The sequence below is a fragment of the Polypterus senegalus genome, chromosome 9 (assembly GCF_016835505.1).
Source record: "Polypterus senegalus isolate Bchr_013 chromosome 9, ASM1683550v1, whole genome shotgun sequence".
Classification (NCBI taxonomy): domain Eukaryota; kingdom Metazoa; phylum Chordata; class Cladistia; order Polypteriformes; family Polypteridae; genus Polypterus; species Polypterus senegalus.
The window spans coordinates 128681623-128708482 of NC_053162.1; the positions used below are offsets into that span (position 1 = coordinate 128681623).

A 26860-nucleotide genomic window follows, 5' to 3' on the forward strand; every position below is an offset into this window, starting at 1 on the left:
GTGAAAACCCTCTGGTTATCTTCATAATACAAAAGTAGGAGGAATGCACAAGCCTTTGTGTGATATTAAATATATATGTGTATATGTCAACTCAAACACACACCCACACATACAGACACAATTTAAAAAATCAATAATTATTCTAATACCCATATTTATTAGATGTTGACTGGTGAATTGGGAGAAAAACAACACAGATAAACTTGTAAGGTGCAAATTCCACCCAAACAGCAATTAGACATTGAACAGAAGGCAAGACCCAAAAGCAGTGCACCAGCCTACTGATGAAGTGAGAAAAATGCCAAAATAAACAACACAATGCAAAAAAATGAGAAAAGCTAACTGCCTTAAACATACAAACAGGAGGACAAAGAAACAATATATACTCTGAAAGGCATGCAACTTTAAAGTCCGGACATTTCAAAAGGATCAAATTCAAAGGAGACCTTCATGGTAGTATATGTAGACCATGAGGAAGAAAAAACATTATTAACTTTAATGATTTTAAGTATTCAACTCAAGGACTGTATTTTATATTAATCATGCTGCAGAGAGCTATATGATTTTTTACTTCTATATGATTTGATCTTCATTTAGGTAGAAAAGGAATTAAGTTTATGCACAGAATATGAGACTGTCTTGCGTTCATTTATGAGAAAATGCTGACTATAAGAAACTGCTTTAAACTGGTCTTGTGTGTGTGTGCTGATGACAGCGTATTTTTTGGAATGTGAGTGCCCTAATAGCTCTTTATTTGGATAAGAAACTCTGTGCACTCTTGCATGTAATAATCAGGATGTAAACGTAACTTAAAGCAATCTATGTATGACCTCAAAATGAACTGTCATGTTTTTTCTCTTTGGCTAATGAATTAGTTAGGTAATATAAGAGAGGAATTTTCTCTTATATTAGCAGATTGTCTGTTCTGACCAGCCAGAGACTGGAGGCATTGACAGCAGGGGGGCTTTGAGGCTGCAGTCTCTCTAACTCACCAAGAATAAAGAAATTGCTTTTTATTTTATATTGGTTTCCATTTCTTTGTCGTTCCCGACTTTCAGCGACTACAACCATCTGACCAGACCCCATGATATCAGTAGTATGGTTGTTTTCATACTAAAACTTAACAAGCAAAAATATGCAAAGGGACTGTACTTATGGTAAAATAATACATAAAAGTAAATACCTTTAAAATATTTAAACAATTTATTTGTGTTTTTGCCTTTATTTATTTATTGATTTATTTTAAATGAATAACACATTTACACTTGACATTAATGTTTTCTTCAACATCTCCTGAAGCCAAAACATTTAAAAATAAATTAAAGAAAGTATATTAAATAAATATAAATGACAGAGAAAACGTATATATTTTTAATACACCTAGATAATATATCACTTCTGTAATGTTATCTTTTCACAGACCCAGTGATAACGAGTTTTGCAAGGTGCTGCATACATCAAACCAGATTTCATTATCATAACACAGTCCATCCCAGCCTTCACTTGCTGAATACCTTCTTTAAATCTGTAAGTAAAAGTAAAGAAAAGTAAAGAAAAACACAAATGGAAAAAGATTGGTGTTCAAAGCTTTGGCACAAAATGTAAATCACAAATATTTACATTAAGCTTTATTTACTCATTTATACATTTAAATACTGTATAGTATCCTGAAGATTTTGTCAGTACAAGTTATTGTAGGCATTATTAAAAGAAACCTACCCATAATTATATTTTCAATTGATATTTGCCAATAATAAAGAATTATCATATGCTGTTGTATTCTTTAACTCCAGATTTATTGGCCAGGAAAAGCAGAAAAAAGTATGGACCCCACCCAAGACAGCATACCAGTTCATATTTGACAACAATTCTTAGCATTTCTTGGAAATGTAAAAGAAAGCCAGTCTCAGAAGGGAATCCACAAAAGGAACAATAAGAACATGTAAAAATGTGACAGAAAGCAATTCAATTTCTGTACTTATCAATTAGTGATTTTTAAATTATCTGTATAGTAGGAGGTATTAAATGAGAGATGGGAGATAAACTTAAATAAACTAGATAAGCTAGGAGCTAAGATAAGAAAATCTAGTGCAGAGATGACAGATAATAGTTAGAAATGTTACAGTAATTTTTTTAATCAAAAGTGTTTACTTCTTTTATTATAATAAAGTTATTATAATATTATATATAATTCTATAATGCATTTTAATGAACAAACAATGTTGTGCTCGGGTTTACAAAAATAAGTTTTAAAAAACAAAACAAACTGTACTATGCTTTGCATGTCTCCTAAGATGGAAAATACAATCCAAAAAAATTAATTATTTGTATATACACGCATGCACTTTGGAGACAACTACAAGGCTCATCAAATGGTAATACTACTCTGAGTCAATAGTCAGTGTGTTCACCTAATGCCTCTCCTCTTTTTCTGTAGATCTGAAGATCAAAGGCTCAACAACATCACCTGATCCCAGCCCTTCCTCCTCTTCTGCCTCATAATGGGCTCAATCACCATCTTGAGTCTGTCTGGCATTGGACTAATATCTGAAAAGATGTTACCATGATCTTTAGGTAAACTTGTTGTTTTTGTTTTTCCGTCAGTCATCCGATGTCCCAACCCTTGATGCTTTTGTTTGTGGTTTATTCACTCTATATATGTACTGTTTGATATATGAGTAGAAACTGTTCCTGAATCTATTGGTGAGAGTGTCAAAGGTCCTACAAAGTTTGCAAGACTGGAGGAGTGAGGAAAGTGGCTGTGCAAGATGGCTGAGGTTCTTTATACAAGTGTTGTATATGACATTCACTACCCCCTGAATTGCTTTACACGCTGGCAGAATGTGATGCACTCAGTGCGAATGGACTCCACTGTACACCAAATCATACAGAAATTCAAGTTGTGCTCAGGCATCTGTAAAAGTAGAGGTGCTAATGAGCCTTTTTAACAAAAGACGAAATGTGTTGTGCACTCACTTCAGTTCATCAATGGTAGTCACTCCAAGAAATTTAAAGCTGCTCACTCTTTCAACAGCATCTGCTCCAATGTGGATGGAAATGTTTCATGTCCTCTGATTTTGGAAGTCAATGCAATTGAAAATATTAAACTAGACAAAGTTTATTACATCTTCTAACAGATATGCTCATTGATGTTAAATTGAGTACAATATGCCAGCATGTTAAACATCCTAAGTGCGACAAGGTACATCTTATTACACAAATCCTGCTGTTTGTTTGATAAGCAATGTAAAAACAAATTATAGAAATACTGCACATAGTAAAAAGCAAAACAAAAACCTGTTATGCTATACATATGGCATTTTCTTTCTTATACCATCTCCTTTATTTCTGTAGATGCCCAATCTGGGTCTACTAGACTTTTCAAATGAGTTGGTATCCTTCTGATAGGCTAAACTAAAACAAACAATTCATGTCTTGTGGTGACTTGTGAAGATGAATGTGATACTTGGCATATCAATAAGTTCACTGACGTTACTCATCAAGCTGTTCAGTTACAGAATGACTGAATGTTCTCTGTGTAAAAAGACATTCTCTGTCTGAAATACACCCTCTCTGCAGCACGGGATGATGATACTGATAATGAAGATAAGACTTGCTAACTGCTGCTTAGTGTTGGCCTTTCCTTACATGGGAATGACTGTAGCTAAACTATGCAAATAAATGCTGTCAACACTTTTATATTTAAATGCAGAAATTTCTCTGTTAATGGAAAACGTAATGAAGAATGATTCATCTGCCTGTATGTCTCTGTTTCCCAGTAGTCATCTGCCTGTCTTCTTCGTGTCATACTACTCATAAAATGTGCATTGTCAAGTTCAATAATTGGCCTCAGCCAATCATTTCTCCTGCTCATTTTTTTAACTGGAGAAAAGTGATTTTAGATTTATATCGGAGGCCTGTATAGTTGTGTATATTAATTTAAGCCTTGAATTTTCTAATCCAAAAGCGTGCATTTTTGACCTTTGTTCATGTTGCTGGTGACGTTAATCTCACTAAACAACATTTGACTGTCACTCATAATACTGTCCTTAATAAAGATTAACAGTGTTGTAAGAGCCAATCTTAGAAAGTAATGTTAAAGTTAAACTTTAAGATTTTGCTTAAATTCAATAATAGAATATTAGTTTCTTATAGCAACCTAGAATATGGTATAGTCTTATTCCCCATGTAAATTAACAAGAAATAGAACTTTCCTTGCTTTGTCTGTAAAATTGGGTGTTAATTAAACCAGTTAGGAAATAGACTTACTGCTAACATGGACTGTTAGATATACTTGCAAATAGATTGGTATACAGTTTTCTGACAATTTTGATATAAAAGTACAACTGTATGAGTGAATATAGAGAAACATAAACAAGATAAAAAAGCTTTAAAAAGAACTTTCTTAAACAAGGACTTTTCTTTTCTTTAATGTCAATTTTTGAATCGTTTTGCCTTGAATTTTTACTAAAACATTTAAAAACGAATATTTGGTCCGTGGAATTATTTGAACACATGTCACACTATTGCCTGAATCATCATATGAAACAAACTAAAAGCTGCAGAAGTTTGATAATTTGGGACAAATGCAGCTATAAATGTAATTCATACTTATCAATGAAACTCCACCCAAACCTATCCTAATAATCTCTCCTTCAATAAAGACTTTGTATTTCTCATCTGGTAGCATAGTCTTCTTTTTATTCTTGAGCTCATGAATGCTTTAATAGTATTTAGTTAATTAACACAAAAATAATTTGTGTGATCATATCTGCTTTCAATTAGTAATAAAACTTGTTTGTAATGTACCATCTGTTGGAATGACAAATGAGACAGAGCAAGCAGACAGGCGTCTGTTATTTTTTCTAACATTTTACTTATTGCTGTTTTATTGATTGAAGTTTTACTTTCTGATGCCCAAATTTCATTTTTATTAACATACACTGGTCCACATTTACCATGTAGCAACTGTTTTCAGAAACCCTAATAGTAAAACACATTAAATTAATTTTAAAAAGTAAAGCTGAAGTTGTACATATTCATGAACATTATTGCTTTAACATCAATGAAGAAAATAACTGAATGTCTTACATGTTGTTCTGAAAAGTTGTTCCATCGATCCAATTCCATTTTTCATTCTCTTTTCTCAATCCAATCCATATTTCTCTAACAGTGTGATTCATTATGAAATTCTTTAAAGATAAAATAATGAGAATTACTACTTAATACATCCTTTTAAGTTATGACACCTTGTCCACGGTTACCTCCTATATTGCACACAAAGTTGCTGGGAAAGGCACTGCCTCCCTGTGTCTAAGAAATAGATAAGTGGTTCAGAAAATCGTCAATGGATTAATGGACGCATCTGTTGAATCACGTAGGTACAGCCACATTACATGCAAAACATTATATTGCTTTAGATGACATCTAAAATGTATTACCTATCAAACTCAGACCAAAATGTCTTTGAACACTAAAATTTAATTTTTCAAATGTAATGTTCTGAACACTCTGCCATGGAGGAGAGGAGACAAAAAGGAGATTGATGATTTTCTTAAGAGATTTTAGATTACAATGTTCATGACATTACGATTGGTACAAATGCTATTTATACTCCTTGTGTGTTCTGTCTGCTGAGAACATCTTTTAATCACCAGTGTAATCTACAAGAACCAGTTAAAGAAGTGCATTTGTGACTGACTATAGGCTGTAACTGGCCTGGCTGTGAAATATACTGCAGCAGAAAAGAGAAGACTGTAACAGGAAACTCAAAAAAAGTAGGTTATGGTAAGGAATAACTGACTTGTCCATAATCAACAAGAAATATATGTAACAAGTCCAAAATGGCGTTATTTAAATTGTTGCATTTTCTGTACATAATTTTCTCTGAAATGTTCCTGGCCCTTCATTTGTAATCATAAAACATCTACATCCTGATCTGTTTTGTTACGAATTGATCTACACTACTTACAGTTGTACTTTTTCTTTAATGTTAAACTCAGTCTACAAATGGGCTTGTAACTCTGTGTGAACAATTGCTCTTGGTAAATGCCATGGATATTTGCAAAATAAAAATATACAAATATAACAAATTATTTATGTATACTACTAATGGTTACATAATGAACAGTTATACTAAACTAAATATCTTCAGTATTAAAAATACAACAGAGAATAGTCCTACCAGTTCCTCAGTTGACTTGATCATTGTGAGGTTTGAACTTTGCTTCCTGCAGAAAGTGTTTGCGTTATCCCAAGAGCGTTTTTCTGTTGTAAAATAATACGATTTTCCATTGTGCTTTAACCATTGTCCTTCTTCCGTTTTCGCTGTAAGTTAGAAATAGCATAAAAGTAAATTAAGTATTTTCTTACAAAGTAGTAAGATACCCTTGTTCAATGAAACTCAAAGGATCAGCACATAATAGAATATGTTTTACAAATGGAGTGCAGGAAGGTTTAGTCACTTGCACAACATTTGACAGCAGGGCTTCAACGGGTAACTCTGTGGTTTGAAGTCAGTTGATCAAACCACTAAACCACACAACAACTTGTAAAGTAACCTGCTGTGAAAAATCTACTTCACCTGTACTAGTTTACTCTCAGGTCCCCTTATGTAAAATGTCCACTGTTATGCCCAATCCTTTTATCTTAATATCCAACTTTTCTACTTTAAACTCATGATGCTAACAATTTGTTGGTGAGTTTTCTCCTCCATTTATCTTATGTTATCAAATTTACATCATACAGCCTTTCACATGATCATTTTAATTATATCATAAAGTAATGTCAGATCATTTTAAAATATTTCGTGGTGTCACTATTCAGCTCTATCCAAATATATAAATATATACAGTTTATTCAAGTAAATATATTAAATTACATTAAGTATTTTCAAAGACCCACTCATTCTACTGCACGCCTTTTAAAATTTGGTTCCCCTAGTATGGCACTGTCATGTTGTTCTGTGCACCTTAGGCATAAATGTCCCTTACTGACAAATGTCCTTGCATGTTTTGAAATGCCAGAAGTAAAATCTATTTTCTCACCCCAAAAAAAAAACTTTTTAGGAAAGCTTGCTTTACTGGAACACTGTTCATGTTTCCTAAAGCACAGAACATTTATGTATCATAATACATATTATGTATTATGTAAGCATTAATGTATCTTTATTTTAACCTGTTAATTTATGTCAGGGTCACGAGGAACTTGTTTGTGTCTCTGTGTCATTGGACACAAGGTGGGAAACGTGTCTGGATAAGGAACCTGTCTGTCACAGGCAATCACATGCAACATACTACAGGTCAATTAAGAGCCTACAACTCTTTTATCACACACATCTTTTAGAAGTGGGAAAATTACTGGACTACTGGGAGAAAACAAACACAGATATGGGGAGAATATTCAAATCCCAAAAAGGTATTGTACAAGACCTTCTCATGAATCTGTTAGGCAATAAACACCTACTGTTCCATCATTTCTCCCAGGTAAGAAACAGTACCTTAGAAGTATTAATTCTCTAACATTGTTAATATATAAAAAAAAACATTTCTAATGTAAATGAAATGTAGTATAAAGATATATAAAAACTACCTTAACTGTTCACAGAGGAAGAGCTGAAGAAATCTGTGAAATCTAGCTAGAAGATTCAGCTAGTAATGAACTTGGGCTGGTTTTAAGGGATGAGAGGGAAAGCATTTAGAGTTTATCATAATGTGGTCCTGGAATCTCTGGAAAGTCTGTCTTTATGAATAATTATAGTCAAAATCTGACTGATTTCGGACAACTGAATGGACTCCACCTTTGTGCCATTGTATAGTATGGTGGTCTGGGCTGTGACTGTACCCATTAATGTGCCCAACTACTCTAATACCACATGCAATGATGGAGGAAGAGCCTCTAGGATCTTAATTAAGTCAGCAATAGCTGCTAGTGCCACAGCAATAAATTAAAAATGTATAAGAAAATAGGAAAGGACTAATAAAGATGTTTATCACATCACACTTTTATTTAAGCTAACTAACTAACAAATATATTGGCAACATGAAATATGTTTATATAGTTTTGTTATTTTCAATCACAATTTTGTGTATTTACAATATAGTGAAGCTAACTAAATACTAACCTAATACACTGATAGAATTCTAGGCATCAGGCACATTACAATTAGATCTTCACCACATTATGGAGTGGGGAGCTTGTTAAGAACATTGTTTGGATGGGATGCCAACCTATTCTCCAGAATATTACTTGGAGTACTTTCAAATTTGAATTATAAGGTGTCCTAGATGACAGACGTTGAAGGTCCGGTCATATGTGGGTTCCTCTCCAGCTCCTCTCTAAAGGGTCAGGGCCAGTTGGAATGGCACCATAGATTTCAGGGTGATCAGAGAACTGCTGTTGTTCAATAATTATTTTAAACTAGCCATGCTACCCAGACAATGGGCTTCAGTTATCACTTAATTAGCTTTAGCAGAAGTGCTATGTAACTAATTACTTTTCTGTATACAATATTTGGCTGGGCTAATATTAGTTGACTGGAACTCCTTTCTCTTGAACATGCTACATACAATTTGCTATTAGTGTAACACTGCTTTTCTAGTGACTAATCCTGGTTGTTGTTAATAGTCATTGAAAACACAACTTTATAGGAAACTGTATTGTTTTCAATAGAATCAGGTTATTAGTAGGAATAATGGGAATTTGGGGTATAAATATAATTTTAACATATTATAAATACATTGTTAAAAAAACATGTCAGCTAATTTTCCTTTTTCTATAATGTCATAACATTTCAGTCAAATTAGTCTAAGCATTTCAGAGATTTTGGAGTATTTAGTTTTTCTTTTGTTGCAGGGGATTCTCCTTAAATACTGATTTATTGAAATTTCCATTCTTAGTAAATACCTAATACCCTAGATGTACACTAGTGCCAAAATTCTGCTTTGTAACTAAATGGGAAATAGTGCTTTTGTTGACCAGTGATTGAGTCAGTTAGTCAGACAATCAATCAGTCAACTTTGCATTTTTATATATGTATAGATGAAGATGCTATGATATAGCCAGGGTTTTATTCATAAATCAAGGGTTTTATTTTTTCTTTGTATTTGTTTAGTTTATTGTCTTTGATTTATTTTATTGTTTTTGCTTTCATTGTACTGTATTTTATTGTGATTCAATTTTTGTTTTTGTATTATGTTATTTATGAATCTTTTTCTGTTGCTTCTTGTGTTTTATTATGTTGAGCCAAAAGGGATGGTTTGCTGACTCAGGGTGACAATCAGTTTTTTTAGTTTTAATCAGTTTATTTCAGTTTTAATGATAAGGAAAGGGATATAAACATAGTCAGAATAAGCCAAGGTAAAAATTGGAAATCAACCCAATCAAAATGTCAAAGCTGAAAACACAATCCAAAAATTAAAGACCAAAAACTAAAGTTTAATTTCCATATCTCAGGAAGACAATAAATGAGGTTTCTTAAGCACAAAGTTTAGGTTTTTCACCCATTAATCTCATTTATGGAGGAAACATCCATGCTGACTTAAGTTTTGTTATGTCAATGATATCATACATGTCATCATGCTTCACAGAGGATTTGGGGAAGTAATTGCTAAAGGAAAACCCAACACTACTGCTTCAAAATGCCGGCACTCATTACATTGCATAATCCAATTACAATTACATCATCCAATAATGGAAAACTAATGTTATTTTTGGAATCATTGACCCTCAAGGAAATGAAACAGATGCAATTTTGTCTATATATGTTCAGGGTAACCCACAAAAAATTAATGAAAAAAATAACAGATCATAACAAAGCCCCCCTCGCATGGCATGGCCTCCAGACAAGATGAGCCATAAATGGTGCCACTACATCAATTTTTATCATCCTGCCCATGGGAAACACAACAAAGATACTGAAAGGACTGGAATCAAATGTTGAAAGAATTTTATCTTCTTATTAAACTGCCCAGCACAGGTCTGTACTGTAGAATGCTCAGGTAGAAACATGAAGAGATAGTTGGTGTAGGTCTTCAGATCTGTTTGACTTTGTGTTTGATTTTACTTTGTAATCTTCCTCAGGAAATTGGTATGTAGCATTGTTTAACCAATTTTCATGTTGATCAAGTTAGAGATTGAAGCATTATTATACGTATGGGCAAATCAGAATAAAATTAAGTATGGTCAGAAATTCCTAACTGCTGCCTACATCTTTTATGCTTTTGGCACCTCACTGGTGTGGCTACACTCTGTAGCAAAACTGGCTGGAACCTGGCCTGGGTTCCCCTAGGTCTGAGGCTGGCAACATGTGCATTATGTAATGTGCAAATTTTCCAATTGTATTTTATCTGTGAAATATTACGACTACAATTTCAGGTAACACCTTACGGTCCTAAGCTATTCATTTTGGAAAAGGGGGTATGAGAAAAATACCAATACCAAAAATTATACAAAGGAAAAATATAAAAAAAGACAAAAAAAAAAAAATAAGAAAAACTTAAAAACAAAGGTACTATCCTAACACCAGTGCCTTGAGATATTGTAAAAAATGTTCCACTCTCCAAAGTGAACTAAACATTAATATAGAAGAGGAAATAAAGAATAAATGTTATTCCCCAGCATGACTTTTAACTAAGCTCTTACTTTAGCTTTATTTGGGAGATTAATTAGGGTATTGTCAAATATCACCATTCATATACTATTGTCTATAAATACTATTTCCATTTGTTTGACAGCCTTTAATTCTGGGTTTCTGACACATCCATCATTACCATGATCATCATTTCTCTGTGAACCCCACAGTATTTTTGACAAAGTTTCAAGAAATGGCAATTGGTTCACCCTATTAATTGTTTCTAATTCAATACCTGTTTTAATCATCTTATTACTTGAGTCCCTACAGAATCCACTATAGTAACATTTAGATTGTTTCCTTCCTACGTAGGCTTTACATCTGAGGTGTTTATTAAATTTATCGATACCTGTGTGGATGCTGCTTCCTCAATTGTGGTAGCTTAATAATCAGTCTGCAAGTGTCTCACAAATTTACAACTGATGTGCATATTCTATCCACTATCCTTCCTTTTCTTTAGGCAAGTCCAGGATTAAACCTTTCTGTTCAAAGCAAACCTCCTTTGTTATACACTTATCTAAAACTAATTTTCAGGAACACTAAAACTTGCTTTCTCAGTTTTTCTCAGACTGTATGTCTAAAAAGTGAAGAAACTTTTTAATAAATGAGCACTCCACAAATGAATACATCCACAAATGGCATTTTTCACAAATTGTTGAAAGAGATCTCTGCTATGCACATAAGTAAAATGCACATTATTCACCTCTTGAAATGAACCACAACTTATCAGTTCCTTCTTCCCTATCCCTTCGTCACTTTCTCCGATCACTGAACATAATTTAACTCTTTTACAAACTGATCCATCGACATATGCCTTTTCCTCAAGCCCACATACAGTATACTACCAAACCTATCTATTATTATCGAATTATCTTTTTATCTAATTGTCAGTGCAATCTTAAAAGAAGGCATGGTCTATATGAGTCTTAGTTTGTAAATTTCTATCCTCCAGTAACCCACATTGTACCTGATATTTGTGACTACTTTGAAACCCAATCATTTTGGATTTTTATCCTATTTCAGCTTACCATGAAAGTGACAGACATCTACCTTCCAAACAATTCTCTTTGTAATAAGCTTTATCTGAATTAACCAATATCTATAGGACCATGTGGAATTTTGTTTTTTTCTTTCTACATTCAGAAATCAAAAAAGATAGTTGTAGCTACATGTTTTCGACATAAAGGGTATGTATTTTCAAAAAGCAGACATCCAGTCATTTTTGTAGTGTTTGTGAAAGAATAAAGCTTCCAATTTCCAACAAAAACTGCATGAATCACTGTAGTTTTGTTTTTAATGTAATAACATATTGGAAATTTAAATAGACTGGAAATGCAACAGATAATGGACCCTGCAATGTCCATAATGTAAAAGAAGCTCCCACATAAGAAACTGGAGAGATGTTTTTAGTAATAATGCCATGTGCCATATAAGCTTGTAGCAATAACTTCATCAGCATTAAAGTGAAGGAATATTTATAGACATATTTATATATTTATAGATAAGGACTACTTCAGAGGAATGCCCCCTAAACCAATTGCTCCTATATAGTACAGGAGATTGGGCCTTTAATTACAAACTGGGGCAAAGGGATGCAGCGATTCCAAGAGCCATCAAAATGAGTTCCAGTAAGAAGGTAACCGGACTTTCACAGGATATTCCTGGTAAGTATACATGAAGTATTTCTGGAGATTGAGCCTGAAGGTTATTCCTGGGTGGATATAAAGACATCTCCCCAGCAGGAAGACACTATGACTACAGTGAATAAACAACAGACAGTCTGAGAGGTGAGAAGGAGAGTTTTAGATGTTTGTGGAAATGTGGTTTTGTTCAGCGAGTAATTTGGCAAGCCAAATCATATAACAGCTACAGGCCAGACTTTAATAAGTTAGGACCAGTGATGCTGGTTTGTTTTCTTTGTAATTTTTAAATTTATCTTCTCTCTGTCATCATACTTCACTGGTGTCCTTTTTTGTGGTGATTGCTTGGGTTTTTGGAACTCTTTGTTCAGAGTTAGAGAGCCCCATTACACCCAATATTAATCACCATGAGTTTCAAAATGTGTAGCGTTCAAACGACTGGCATCCTACTAAGGATGTCTTTCAGTATAAAACAAAATTTGTGCCATATTGGAATACAATACAAAGGCATATTAAATTTTAATTCATGTCCATTTGTTTGTGCACCGAATGTGCCTTACCTAAAGGTAAAGCAAACACATTACATTTCACTCTGTGCCTGTTTGGAGTGTATTGTATTTCTTTCCACAATCATGCTTTAATCATGCAAAAAGTAAATGAAATGAAATGACCAATAAGCACTAGTCAGAGCCAAAAAGGTCAAACCACCTACACCTGAACACCAAGGAGCTGGTGGTGGATTTTAGGAGGCCCAGGCCCCTCAAAGACCCCGTGATTTTCAGAGGTGACTGTGGGCAGAGGGTACAGACCTATAAACACCTGGGAGTGCAGCTAGATGATAAATTGGACTGAACAGCCAATACTGATGCTCTGTGCAACAGAGGACAGAGCCTACTATACTTCCTTAGAAGGCTGGCGTCTTTCAACATATGCAGTAAGATGCTGCAGATGTTCTATCAGACAGTTGTGGCGAGTCCCCTCTTCTACGCGGTGATGTGCTAGGGAGGAAGCATAAAGAAGAGGGACACCTCATGCCTGGACAAGCTGGTGAGGAAGGCAGGCTCTATTGTAGGCACGGAGCTGGACAGTTTGACATCTGTGGCAGAGCGACGGGCATGGAGCAGGCTCCTGTCAATCATGGAGAATCCACTGCATCCACTGAACAGTATCATCTCCAGACAGAGGAGCAGCTTTAGCGACAGACTGCTGTCACCGTCCTGCTCCACTGACAGACTGAGGAGATTGTTCCTCCAACACACTATGCGACTCTTCAGTTCCACCTGGGGGGTAAACATTAACACTACACAAGATTATAGACTGTTATACCTGCATCACACTCTCCATCTTGCATTTTTTAACTTGCACTGCGCTTTTATTGCTCTTTAATTAATAATGTTTTTATCAGTATGCTGCTGCTGAAGTATGTGAATTTCCCCTTGGGGATTAATAAAGTATCTATCTATCTATCTATCTATCTATCTATCTATCTATCTATCTATCTATCTATCTATCTAAACACAACCATGCTCTGGTGCAGTCATCGTTGCATATGTTTTCTTCAAAAGATGACATGACTTAAAAAAACAGTGAAAAGTGTAATTGTCTCACAGAAAATGTTCACCCTTAGGTTAAATAATTTAATCTTGGTTGTTACTAATTATCTATGTGGTTAAGTTTTCAAGGTGTAGAGAGCTGTCTGCTTCAACTACAGATTCTAAATACTGAATGTTGACAAATACATCACACATTCCTGAGTGACACTAGGAAGGATTGCCATGGCAAAGTCTTGCTAAAAATGGTAATGCCAAATTCAAACAGAATGGCATCGCAAAAAGACATTATAAAAATTCAGCTTTTTAAAAGTTGCATAAGGCAACAAATGGATTAAATAATCAAATTCATTGAGGTCCAAAACCCCATTTTCCATGTACAACATCAACTTAGGTCTCATTAAGAAGGCAAAAAAATTGAAGAAAATAACTGATTATAACAATGTGATCACCAAGCTTGGGTGTTGTGTATCATTTTTTAGAATTATGCTTCCTGATAGAGGGATATTATATCATTATCTGATCTTTTCTTCTTTATCTATACTTTGATAGATGTTGAGGCTGAAAGAATAAAATGGCCATATTGTTGATTTTGTTAGGCAAGCCACAAATGCTCTGGAGCAGCAGAAAACTAAAGAGGGAAATCCAGCAGCAAATAAAGCCAGGCACAGCTCAAACATTGCTAAAGGGGTTAGTTGTCTCACCTTATCAACAGCTAATTTTTTTTAAATAATGCAGCACACTGTATGAGATAACAATGTACTAGCTAGCTAACAACAGTATTTATTAATTGGGAGAAGCCATCTACATGATTAACAACAAAATCTCAATCCCTTATGGTTCACAGAGGCAAGTGATTTAAATAGCAGAGCCATGACTAAAATAAATAAAATGGTCTGCCTTTGCATAAACCGTCCTAATTTGTCATTTTCACCCTATGACAGTGGGCAGTTGAAGGGCTTGATCCCTAGTAAAAGATCAAAAATAACATCATATTCATAATTATGGACCTTGAATTGTTCGAAAATAACTGCCCACATGCTAATGCCTGAAATTTGTTGTTTTTAAACTTCTGGGAGTGGTTTTGAGAGGGCTAGGTGGTGATCAGCAACCTCAAAATACCATAAAACAATACTCTACATGTGTATATTACTAATATTTTTGAAGTTTTGTGGAAAGGAGTAACTTTGACTACTTATATTCCATTAGTGGGTTAACCCCTGAGGTAGGCTGATGTGACATGCACAACTTCACGTGCTTCTGATCATTTTTGTTGAAGACACCTACTGATGTATTCTTTATCATAAAGGTGTAATCTCCTGCACAAAGTATGGTCTAAAATTGGCCTACAAAATTGAGGCTAGACGGCTAAAAATAGGAAATAATCCTAAAAATCTTGACGTCTTGCATACCTAGACATTAAGATGAGTTGAATGGTATATCATTGGGGGGGAGTTCTTGTACCAATGAGTCAGAAGGTGCCAGAAAATAAAAACTGAAGTGATTACAAAACTTTCTTATGAACTCAAAAGGCCTGTTTGTCTAAGGACTCAAAAGAAATACAATACTGCATAATAAAAGATCACTGAACAAGACTTCACTATGAACATGCTTTATTTGCAGAAACAAAGAGAAAATGTGTCGGCTTACAAAAAAGGCCAGTCTATATAATATGTTAAATGCAAGATACAATTATATATTAAATACTATACAAAGTGTTTTAAATATCCAAGCCAAAGTGTAGTGGTTGAAAAGTATATAAATCAAAATGCTAAATATTTGAAAAATTAGAAAGCTGAAAAAAAATAAGTTGGGTGACAATTTACTAAGAACATTATATAGTAGCCATGCCGCCATTACCCCAAGGTTTTGTAATGACCATTTATGGCAACCCTACCCCACTGATCTCAGAAAAAATATTTTGGGTGGAAAAAAGTCAGAAATCCAGGAAAAGTCGGAAAAATCTCATGTCTGAACTGACACGTAAACTACATAAAAACAGATTTCCCTTGTGTTAGCTGTACTCACCTTTCTTTTGAGTACAATTTATGTATAATTATGATACTAATTGCTCAGAAATAATAACAAAATACTGACAAAAACAAACTTTTCATTGCAGGCTTCAAAGACCACCAGTGAGCCCCACAATACAACACCCAGATGTTGAGCTATATGAGAAGCTGCACTCAAAGCGGGAAAGTATGTGATGTTGGTCAAAGCGATAAGCAAATGGAAATTTGCTGACAAGCAGGGAGAGTGCATTGAAAAGATAGAAGGAGTACTTTGAAGAAATTATGAATATAGAAAATGAGAGTTGGTCTCGTCCGATGCGAGAGATGGACGTCTGAAGTGGAGCTCCGCTAGCAGTGGTGCTATTTTTCATATTATTTGCTTATTATTCTGAGATATCCTGTATTTATTCAACCCGAGAGGGACCGCTACAGTATATGTAAACACATATAAACATGGCCAACAAGAAGGGGGTCCAAAGAATCAAGACTAAAGCTACATCCAAGCTGCGATCAGCAAGCCCTAGTTCGAGATACGGCCTCTCAGAGACAGACCTGGATCAGATGGGCGAAAGTACAGACTCCTCGGGACCACGGTCCGCTACATCGCCGCCGCTGAGAGCGAGCGAAGGTGCGATCGTGAGTGCAGATGTGGATAGCTAGCCGATTGGAGAGGATTACCTGAAACTGGAAAAGGCCGGGAGGTCCGCGGCTTCAGTTACGCAATTACGGGACTGGAGCAGCGGGGACACCAGCTTCAGCAGAGTCTGCTGCTTCATCTACGGTACAAGAAGGCACATTTGAGCTATCTGAACTGAAAGTGTTGCTCGCTGAGCTCAGGCAAGATATAAAGAAAAGCGAGAAGGCTAATGAGAAAGCAACGGCAAAGGCACTTGAGAGACTGAAACAGGAATTAAAACAGGAGATGAAACAGGCCAATGAATGTCTGCGACAGGAAATCCAACAGGCAAATGAAAGGCTGCGTCAAGAGGTACAACTTGAACTTCGACAGGTGCTGGGTAAAATTGAAGAGCGCATTGAGAAAAACTCGGTAAACTGAGCACGCTTGCTGATCGATTGGAGCATCTTAGTGAGACATTCACGAATCGGATCGAAATAGCGAACATCTAGCTGCCAGTGCCGAGGAAAGAGCAGTAAATGTCAGTTCGGAATGTAAAAACTCGGAGAAAAACTTGGAGACAGACTGGCTGCTTTAGAAGATGGGAATAGAAGGTATAATGTCAGAATTGAAGGCCTGCCGGAGAATCGAGAAAGTTTAAACCCGGTGAAATTCGCAACTGAACTTTTTTCTAAAATAATCGGGGCGACTTTAAAGCAGAATCTGAGATAGCAGCGGCTTACACAGACGCTGATCAAACACCGTCAGACCCGACCAAGATCTTTTATAGTTCGCTTTGAACGATTATCATTTAAGTTAGAGGTGATGGAACTCCTCAGGAAAAAAGGAAGATATTATATATGAAGATTGCCACATTCGCGTCTTCCTGACTTCTCTCCAGCAACAGCTATCAAACGCCGCCTTCTATAATATTAAACAGCTGCTACGGCAAGCCAATGTCAAATACGGCCTCCTGTATCCGCAAAACTGAAAGTGGAATGGCAGGGTCATTTCTATGTTTTCGCTAGCAAGGAGGAGGCAGAAAATGAGTTAAGAAAGCTGATCCCGGACTATTCTGATACATAATTGTGAGTCATGGCGGTAAATGATAAAGCTAGGATTAATAATCTACTGTCTGATCTATTTGTTTTAAAATACGGGTTTTTATCAGCATATATTCTCATATTCTTATATTATTATTACTTACTTATTACTTATCATTACTTAGTATTACTAGGGCTAAATGTTTATGTTTTATTGTGCTTAATTACGTTTTCCTCCTCTTTTTTCTTTTCTAATTATTTCATGTGTACCCTAAATGAGACTGTTCAATATCATACCCTTGGTTTGCTGTTATTGCTATTACTGCATTAAGACTTGTTATGCTTGTTTTGGACACATCTTTAACACCATCACCTGGGTTTATTATCTGGGGATATCATCTTAATGCACTAAAATTGATGAAGATTATATATATATATATATATATATATATATATATATATATATATATATATATATATATATATATATATATATATATATATATATATATATTAAGTGCAAAATTCTTTTTTTTTTTTTTTTTCTTTTAAAGACTATATTGGTAACAGATATCTCTATCTTTTAACCTTAAAGCCACTGCATGGGGGCTTGATGTGCTTTGGACGTGCTCTGTCTCTGGGTATGTCAGAGGACTGGGACTGCATGAAGTGGGTTTTAGCCTCACCTGGGGAGGCAAAAAGGGAGGGTGGGGGTTAAGGGGAAGAGAAAGAGAGCAGGCTTGATCTATATCTAATCTATCATCTCAATCTTTATAATTATAACTATCAACGTAATAATAAGCTGCATGGCAACAACTCTTGGGGAATAGGAAATTAAGACCTAAACTATTTCACTTCCAGTTAAGACTATAATATGACACCAAAACTCAGAATCAGTGTCTCCATGATGGGACAGTTAACTTCGTAAGCTGGAATGTTAAAGGCCTGAATCACGAATTAAAGAGAAAGAAAGTACTTTCTCACCTAACAGGTCTAAATGCTAAAATAGTATTTTTACAGGAAACCCACTTACTAAGTAAGGATCAGTTCCGCTGCAAAAGACTGGACTGGCCAAATGTTCCATTCTAGTTTTACAAAGAAAACTAGAGGGGTGGGAATTCTCATACATAGAACAGTACCATTTGTAGCATCAGATGTAGTATTGGATCCTGAAGGGAGATATGTGATGGTCATGGGAGACTTATCTAACTGTAAAATGATTTTGATAAATGTTTATGCACCTAATGTTGATGATAAGGAATTTATACAAAATTTATTTGCATCCATTCCCAATCTGAACACTCATAAACTTATAATGGCTGGGGACTTTAATTGTGTTCTAAATCCACTTTTAGATAAGACTTCCTCCACAGGGGAACGCAACTAACACCGCAAAGATAATTACAAAGTTTATAACTGATCACAACTTATCAGATCCCTGGAGGTTTTAAACCCAAATTCAAGAACATATTCTTTCTACTCACCAGTACATCATTGCTACTCAAGGATTGATTACTTCTTTATAGATAATAACTTCTTGCCTAAGATTAAATCTTGTAAATACGATGCTATTGTTATTTCAGACCATGCTCCGATGATCTTGGAGCTGAAATTACTAAGCCCCATACACTCACCCCGCAGATGGCGTCTCAATCCGCTTCTATTAGCTGACGAGAATTGTACTGAATTTATATCCAAACAAATTGAATTCTTTCTAGAGACAAATACATCCCCTGAGATCTCTGCAGGAATACTCTGGGAAACTCTTAAGGCCTTCTTAAGAGGACAGATTATCTCATATCTTTCCCACAGAAATAAATCCGCGAAGAAAGTAGCAGAGATAAAAAGCGAAATTACTAAAATAGATGAAGAACATGCCAGACTACCAAGCGAGACTCTACATAAGAGGAGGCAGGCTCTACATTCAGAATTAAACCTCTTGACAACTAAAGAAACCGAACAACTAATTTACAAATCCAGACATCATTATTATGAACATGGAGAGAAAGCTAATAAGCTTTTAGCGCAACAAATTCACAAGCAAGATGTAGCAACGCAATCTCGTAATTACTAACACGAATGGAGATAAAATCATCGAACACAAAAATATAATGTACACTTTTAGAGACTACTATAAATCCCTATATACTACTGAGTTTAAAGAAGACAATATACAATCTAATGCATTTCTGGATAAATTACAGATACCACAAATTGACGCTTTTAGTGTGGAGGAGCTCGATAAACCTCTGTCATTATCAGAATTACTGGATGCTATAAAGTCACTCCAAGGTGGAAAAGCAGCAGGCCCTGATGGCTACCCTGCAGAGTTTTACAAGAAATTCTCCGCTCAGCTAGCTCCCTCCTATTAGCAACATTTACAGAAGCCAGAGATAACCAATCTCTTCCACAAACCTTTCGCCAAGCACTAATCACTGTCTTTCCAAAACAAAATAAGGACTTATTACAATGTGCATCATACAGACCAATTTCACTTCTGAATAACGACGTTAAAATACTCTCTAAAATCATAGCTAGAAGGATGGAGAAAGTGCTCCCTCAGTAATATCACAAGACCAAACTGGATTTATTAGGGGCCGACACTTATCTTCAAATCTTCGACGCCTGTTTAATGTAATATACTCACCAACTAAATCAAACACCCCAGAAATATTATTATCATTGGATGCAGAAAAGCATTCGACATGATTGAATGGAAATACCTTTTACTATTTTGGAGAAGTTTGGGTTTGGCCCAACATTTGTGCATGGATTAAATTACTGTATACTAACCCAGAAGCTTCAGTTTGCATCAATAACATTTGCTCAGACTACTTTAAACTAGAACGTGGCACAAGACAAGGATGCCCTTTGTCACCACTGCTGTTTGCAATTGCCATTGAACCACTGGCAATACATTGTCGAAATACTGATCAGATAAAGGGGATTAGCAGAGAAGGACTGGAACAGAAAATCTCATTATATGCAGATGACATGGTACTGTATATATCGGACCCAGAAAATTCTGTGCCTGCAGTCTTAGCAGCACTCACAGAATTTCAAAAGCTCTCTGGTCTCAGAATTAATCTGAATAAAAGTGTACTCTTTCCGTGAATTCGCAAGCATATAATATTAGATTAGACACCCTTCCTTTTATCATTGCAGAACAGTTTAAATACCTCGGGTAAACATCACAAGTAAACATAAAGCTCTTTATCAACAAAATTTCGTGTCTGTATGGAAAAAATTAAACAAGACTTGCATAGATGGTCAACCCTTCATCTCACACTAGCTGGAAGAATTAACACTGTTAAGATGAATATTCTTCCTAAGCTCCTTTTTATTTCAAAACATACCAATATACATTAATAAATCGTTCTTTAAGCAATTAGATTCAACAATAACCTCATTTATTTGGAATTCTAAACATCCACGCATCAAAAGAGCGACCCTACAAAGACAAAAGGCAGAAGGCGGCATGGCTCTACCTAACTTCCAGTTTTATTACTGGGCGGCAAATATACAGTCGATAAGAACCTGGACACAAATAGAAGAACATACACAGGCATGGACCGCAATAGAAGTAAAATCCTGCAGTACTTCTTTGTATTCCTTGCTTTGTGCTCCAATAAACACACGTTATCGGCAATACACTAATAACCCAATTGTGCTCCACTCACTTAGAATCTGGAACCAATGTAGAAAGCATTTTAAGACGGAGAAGCTTCTTTCTGTGGCACCCTGCAAAAGAACCACCTCTTTCAACCCTCACAAACATATGCAGTTTTAATATCTGGAAAAATTTGGAATTAACTTGCTTAGAGATCTTTATATAGACAACGTCTTTGCATCCTATGAACAATTACATTCCAAATTTAACATTCCAGCTACAAATTTCTTTCACTATCTTCAAATCAGGAACTTTGTTAAACAGAACCTTCCAGATTTTCCTCATCTTGCACCCTCATCCACGCTGGAAAAATTATTGCTCAATTTCAAGGAGTTAGACTCCATCTCTACAATATATAAAATCCTTTTACAATCCCTTCCTTTCAAAGATCCAAGAGGACACTGGGAAAATGACCTCTCAATTAATATATCAGAAAAGGAGTGGAAAGTAGCAATGCAGAGAATTCACTCAAGCTCCATATGCAAAGCATACAATTATACAACTCAAAATTATATATCGAGCACATCTGTCTCGACTAAAACTCTCCAAAATGTTTCCAGGGCATGATCCAACCTGCGAACGTTGCAACCAAGCCCCAGCCTCACTAGGTCACATGTTCTGGGCCTGCTCCAAATTAACATTATTCTGGACAAAAATTTTTAATTACCTCTCAGACAGTCTTGGACTCACAATCCCTCCTAACCCATTAACAGCTGTGTTTGGGGTTCTTCCAGAGGGTCTTAAAGTGGAGAAAGACAAACAAATTGTGATTGCATTCACTACACTGTTGGCACGCAGACTTATTCTGATAAACTGGAAGAACCCAAACTCTCCTCTTTTAAGTCAGTGGGAAACTGATGTGTTATATTATTTAAAATTGGAAAAAATCAAATACTCAGTTAGAGGATCTGTGCAGACTTTTTTCAAAACATGGCAGGATCTAATCAGTAATATTTTGAAATGATTTTATAAAGCACAGAGAATTTGTTGATTTAGGTATTTTTAAAAGCCTTAAATTTTACACCGTTTGGCTTGCTCTCTCTCTCAAGGGTGGGGATCGATCTGTTCTTAGCATAATTCTTTTTTTTGTAAAACTTGATTGCTATGTATTGATTGTAATAAAATTAATAAAAAAAAAAAAAAAAAAAAAAAAAAGAAAATGAGAGAGAATGTAGGTTGGATGAAGTGGAGATAGTAAATTATGAAGTGCTGGGGATCAGCAAAGCTGAAGTGAGGAAAGCAATGAAAAGGATGAAAAGTGGAAGAGCAGTTGGCCCAGACTATATACCTGTGGAGGCATGAGTTTCTAACATGATTGTTTAACAAAATCTTGAAAAAAGAAGATACCTGAGGAGAGGAGAAGTATATTAGTACCAATTTTCAAGAATAAGGGAGACGTGCAGAGTTGCAATAACTACAGGTGTATAAAGTTGATCATCTACACCACGAAGATATGGGGAAAAGTGATGGATGCTAGGCTGAGAGAGGTGGTGATTTGTGCGCAGCAATATAGTTTCAAGCCAGGAAAGAGCAGTACAGATATGATGTTTGCATTAAGAGTGTTGATGAAGAACAGAGAAATTCAGAAGGAATTGAATTGCATGTTTGTGGACTTAGAAAAAGCATATGAAAGGGTGCCAAGAAAGAAGTTATGGTCCTGTATTACGAAGTTGGGAGCAGCCGGAAAGTATGTGAGGGTGATGCAGGATATGTATAAAAGGAAGGTAGGAATGAAAGTGTGTTTCAAGCTGAGAGTATCATTACATCAAGGATCGGATGTGAGCCCCTTTTCTGTTTGCAGTGTTCATAGAATGCTAGACAGATGAAGTCAGACAGTAGTCTCCATGAACTATGATATTCGCAGATGACATTGTGATCTGTAGTAAGTATAGAGAGCAAGTTGAGGCAAACCTGAAGAGGTGGAGGTATGCAATGCAGAGAAGGGGAATGAAAGTCAGTAAGAGTAAGACCAAGTACATGTGTGTGAATGAGAGGGAAGGTGATGGAAGGGTGCAACTGCAATGAGAAGAGGTGGGGAAGGCAAAAAATTTAAATAATTGGGTTCAATAGTCCAAAGCAATGGAAAGTGCAGCCAAGGTGTGAAGAATAGAGTGTAGACAGGGTGGACTGGGTGGAGAAGAATGACAGAAGTGATTTGTGATAGAGGAGTATCTACAAGAGTGAAAGAGAAAAGTCTATAAAACGGTAGTGAGACCAGCTATGTTGTCTGGTTTGGATACGGTGGCACTGATTAAAAGACGGAAGTGGCAGAGTTGAAGATGCTAGTAAACTCATTTTTGCTAAGAGTAACGAGAGTAGACAGGATTTGGAATGAGTATATTAGAGGGACAACACAGGTATGACAGTTTAGTGACAGAGTAAGAGAGGCTAAATTGAAATGGTTTGGGCACGTGCAGAGGAAAGATGAGGGGTACATCGGGAAAAGATTTTAAGGATGAAACCACCAGGCAAGAAGAGAAGAGGAAGGCCAAAGAAGAGGTTTATGGATGTGGTGAGGGAGGGCATGAAGGCAGTCAGCGTGGCCCCAAAATCATGTGAAAGACAGGGATAAATGGAGATGGATGATCCACTGTGATGACCCCTAAATGGGAGCAGCAGAAAGTAGAAGACTTATATTAGATTATGATCTATTGATGCTGGTTGAGAGCGTACAGTTGTGATTGGAAAGCCTCTTACTCACACACTTGACGTCTTTTGCCCTTTGGAACGGATTGGAGATTTGATTTATTTTAGTTTAGGTATGATTAATTGGTGGTTTGGGAAAGAAATGCAGTGAACTCTATTGTGTGCCAAATTGCAAAGTAATGAATAAATTTGATCGATTTCATTAAAATTATTACATGAAAAAGCCATGCCTAAATTAAATGGTATGGCATTTCAGCATAATTTATGCACTGGATTTCCTGGATTACTTGTTACAAAAAGTTCCTGATATACTGTAAGCTAATACAAGTGTGTGAGTGAGTGTGCTGAGATTGACTGGTGTCAAGTCTAGAGTTGGTTCCTGGGATAGTTTCCACCATCCCATGATCTTGCACTGGATAAATGAAAGTTAAGAAAATGAATGAATACATACAGTACTTATCACAATATAGATTCTTATTTGTCAGGTTAAAGAGAAAAATCCTGTACTCAAATTTTGATTTTTTATCTCTGTTCCTGTATGGTATAAAGCAAAACATACGAAGGTTTGTTCAGAACTATCTAGTATGAGATAAAAGGCAGAGATATTTTAATAAAATAATTTATTGCTCATTTCTGTATATTAGACTAATGATGATTACTGTGTAAAATATGTCTGTCTTTGTATTAATTTTATTCTAATATTATTATGCACTTTCATAAAAGTTAATATGTATAAGAAAGCTATGACCCACAATAGATATGAATCGAGTGTTTTTAAATGTTCTTATGACACACCCTGTTCTCCTTTTGCTCTTAATATAGAATAATCACCAAAGAGTCTTCTTTACAGAGTTAAGATGAACATCAGCTTACACTTTAATTGGTCACTCTTTTTCTTGGCTTAGTATTTTTGCCTTTCTCACTTTATTGAATACAACATTTATTTTACAGTCACCCATTTGCTGTACAACCTTTTCAGTCATGTTAGGTACAATAATCTCTCTTGGATTACATTCTATAAAAAGGACAATTTCCCTCTCTCTTTACTATATCAGACTCTTTTCTCCTCCTTATTCTGTAATTTAGTTGCAGCCATTGCTGGCAGCAACCTTTTTCTAAAATGAGGTAAACCAAACATAAACGAATGTGAGATTATGTTAAGCAGTTAAATATTGCAATACGCAGTAATGATTAAAAATTATATCCACTTTTCAAATGCCATACAGAGGCATAGAGGTCCAGACTTTATTGGGTAAAAGGCATGAAGAAAACCTGAATCTTAGACAAGTTTTTAAAAATAATGCACCATTATAATAATATATTAATAATACACCAAATTGGCAATGTCACATATGAAGTGAGTATATGTGTGTTATAATTACTGAGAAGAATTACTGTAATATTTTGCAATTTTCACTTTTTTTAAACAGCACAAAAATAACTTCCTAAAATTCTAAAATGTCTTTCTTTTTTAATTAACTTATTTATGTTTATTACACATGAATTTTAAAGCAATACTTTATAACTCAATGTAGATAATATTGCATTTTCTACTATTTTGTAGAATTCTTGTTTTCATTCAAGTCTTGGCATTATAAGAAAACAAAGCATAAATTAACTATTAAGGGTTCCTTTAATTATTTCACTTTTTACTAAGTCATAAGGATTATTAGTTATTTCAAAAATGATACATCTGAGTTTGAACAAGTAAGGCAAATAGTTACCAGTAGTTGTTGGATGTGCTACAAAGTCCCCAGTATGATTGTTCAGTTCTGAACTGGTCGTTTGGTTTCCTGGAGCTAAAACAAATTAAATAATTCCAAAAAGTTTTTATGACATTTTTTATATTTCAATTTTGGTTTACAGTTATTTAATTACACATGTTTCACAGTATTTGTTCATAGCCTGCCCTGGATGACTACTGTGGCTGCAGGTTTTCATTCTAACTCTTTTCTTAATTAGTGACTTGTTTTTGCTGCTAATTAACTTCTTTTGAACTAATCTTAATTGACTTGCTCTTGAAGACTCTGACCCCTTAATTGTTCCTTTTTCCTTAATTAGCAGCCAAACAATAATGAGATACAAAATGAGCCAAAACAACTGGTATCCATCATACAATGTCAGATAATAAAAAAGATGAATAGAAAAGAGAAAATCAACAATTACAGAAATGTTTGCTATTGGCACCACAAGAGCAGCATCAAGCCATGGAATTAAAGAACGGGTTTAAGTAACAACAAGAATTAGCACCTAATTAAGCAACTGGTTAGAGTGAAATTGGTTGGAGTTTAAGGCCGTGACTTAGTTGGTCATCTGTTGGCTTCCTCTCTTCACATTTCATTTTTTTTGGGTGTCATTTAAGGAAAGAAATGAAGCAACTGACATGAATAATGAAGAAATTCAGGGGAACAAAGGAAGTCAATTAAAATGAAATCACAACAATTAGAAGTACAAACAGGGCACTCATTAAAAAAGGGTTAGAATGGAAACCTGCAGCCACGGCGGTCCTCCAGGACCAGACATGGCGACCCCTGATTTAAAGCACAAAATTGTCACAGATTGCAAAGGCCTAATGCAGAGGCTTGTGTGGCACTACCTCATGTACAGTTCTAATTCTGGGTCTTGAATATATGTATTTGGAGACAATGGATGGAATCAGAAAGCAATGGAACAGCACCTGCTTGATTAGCAATGGAGAGAAAACCTCTACTCATTTTGTACTTTCCTCTGTGCTATAGTCATTAATAACTATAAAAAAATGTTCTAAAAGTTTAATGTATCATTCACTTAAAATATGGAACCAAAGTAAAGAGTCACATTAAGGCAAAATACCATTCTCCACTGGCGCAGTGCACAACAATTATATATTCCAACCTTTTTTCAACCAACACGCTATTTAATTCATGGAAGTCATCAGGGGCCTCATGTATAAACAGTGCGCATGCAAAGAAATGTTGCGTAAGAACGTTTCCACGTTCAAATCGCGATATATAAAACCTACACTTGGCATAAAGTGTTTCTCAAACTCGGTCCTGGGGACCCCCTGTGGCTGC

The 26860-nt window shown here is 35.4% G+C and overlaps 1 protein-coding gene across 2 annotated transcripts; it reads right to left on the bottom strand.

The window, feature by feature from the left end:
• Positions 1-636: 636 nt before the first annotated feature.
• LOC120535776 (C-type lectin domain family 10 member A-like) lies at positions 637-25743 on the bottom strand. 2 transcript variants are annotated; one of them, XR_005634970.1, is made up of 4 exons: positions 25532-25743; positions 6185-6327; positions 5092-5192; positions 637-1525 (listed from the first exon to the last, which is right to left on the bottom strand). XR_005634970.1 is itself a non-coding variant. In XM_039763835.1 (3 exons), the coding sequence occupies exons 1-3, from the start codon at positions 6206-6208 to the stop codon at positions 1393-1395; spliced, it is 258 nt and encodes an 85-aa protein (XP_039619769.1). In that variant the 5' UTR covers positions 6209-6488; the 3' UTR covers positions 637-1392. The 2 variants fall into 2 exon arrangements, 1 of the variants encoding a protein (XP_039619769.1); XM_039763835.1 differs by lacking the exon at positions 25532-25743 and having other exon boundaries at positions 6185-6488.
• Positions 25744-26860: the final 1117 nt, after the last annotated feature.

Bases quoted from the DNA above. Each gene is read 5' to 3' on its own strand.
- LOC120535776 (XM_039763835.1), bottom strand. From the start codon at position 6,208: ATGATCAAGTCAACTGAGGAACTG. The intron at 5,193-6,184 runs GTAGGACTATTC...TTATCTTTAAAG, and splicing joins TCAAGTCAACTGAGGAACTG to AATTTCATAATGAATCACAC. The intron at 1,526-5,091 runs GTAAGACATTCA...TTTTACTTACAG, and splicing joins ACAACTTTTCAGAACAACAT to ATTTAAAGAAGGTATTCAGC.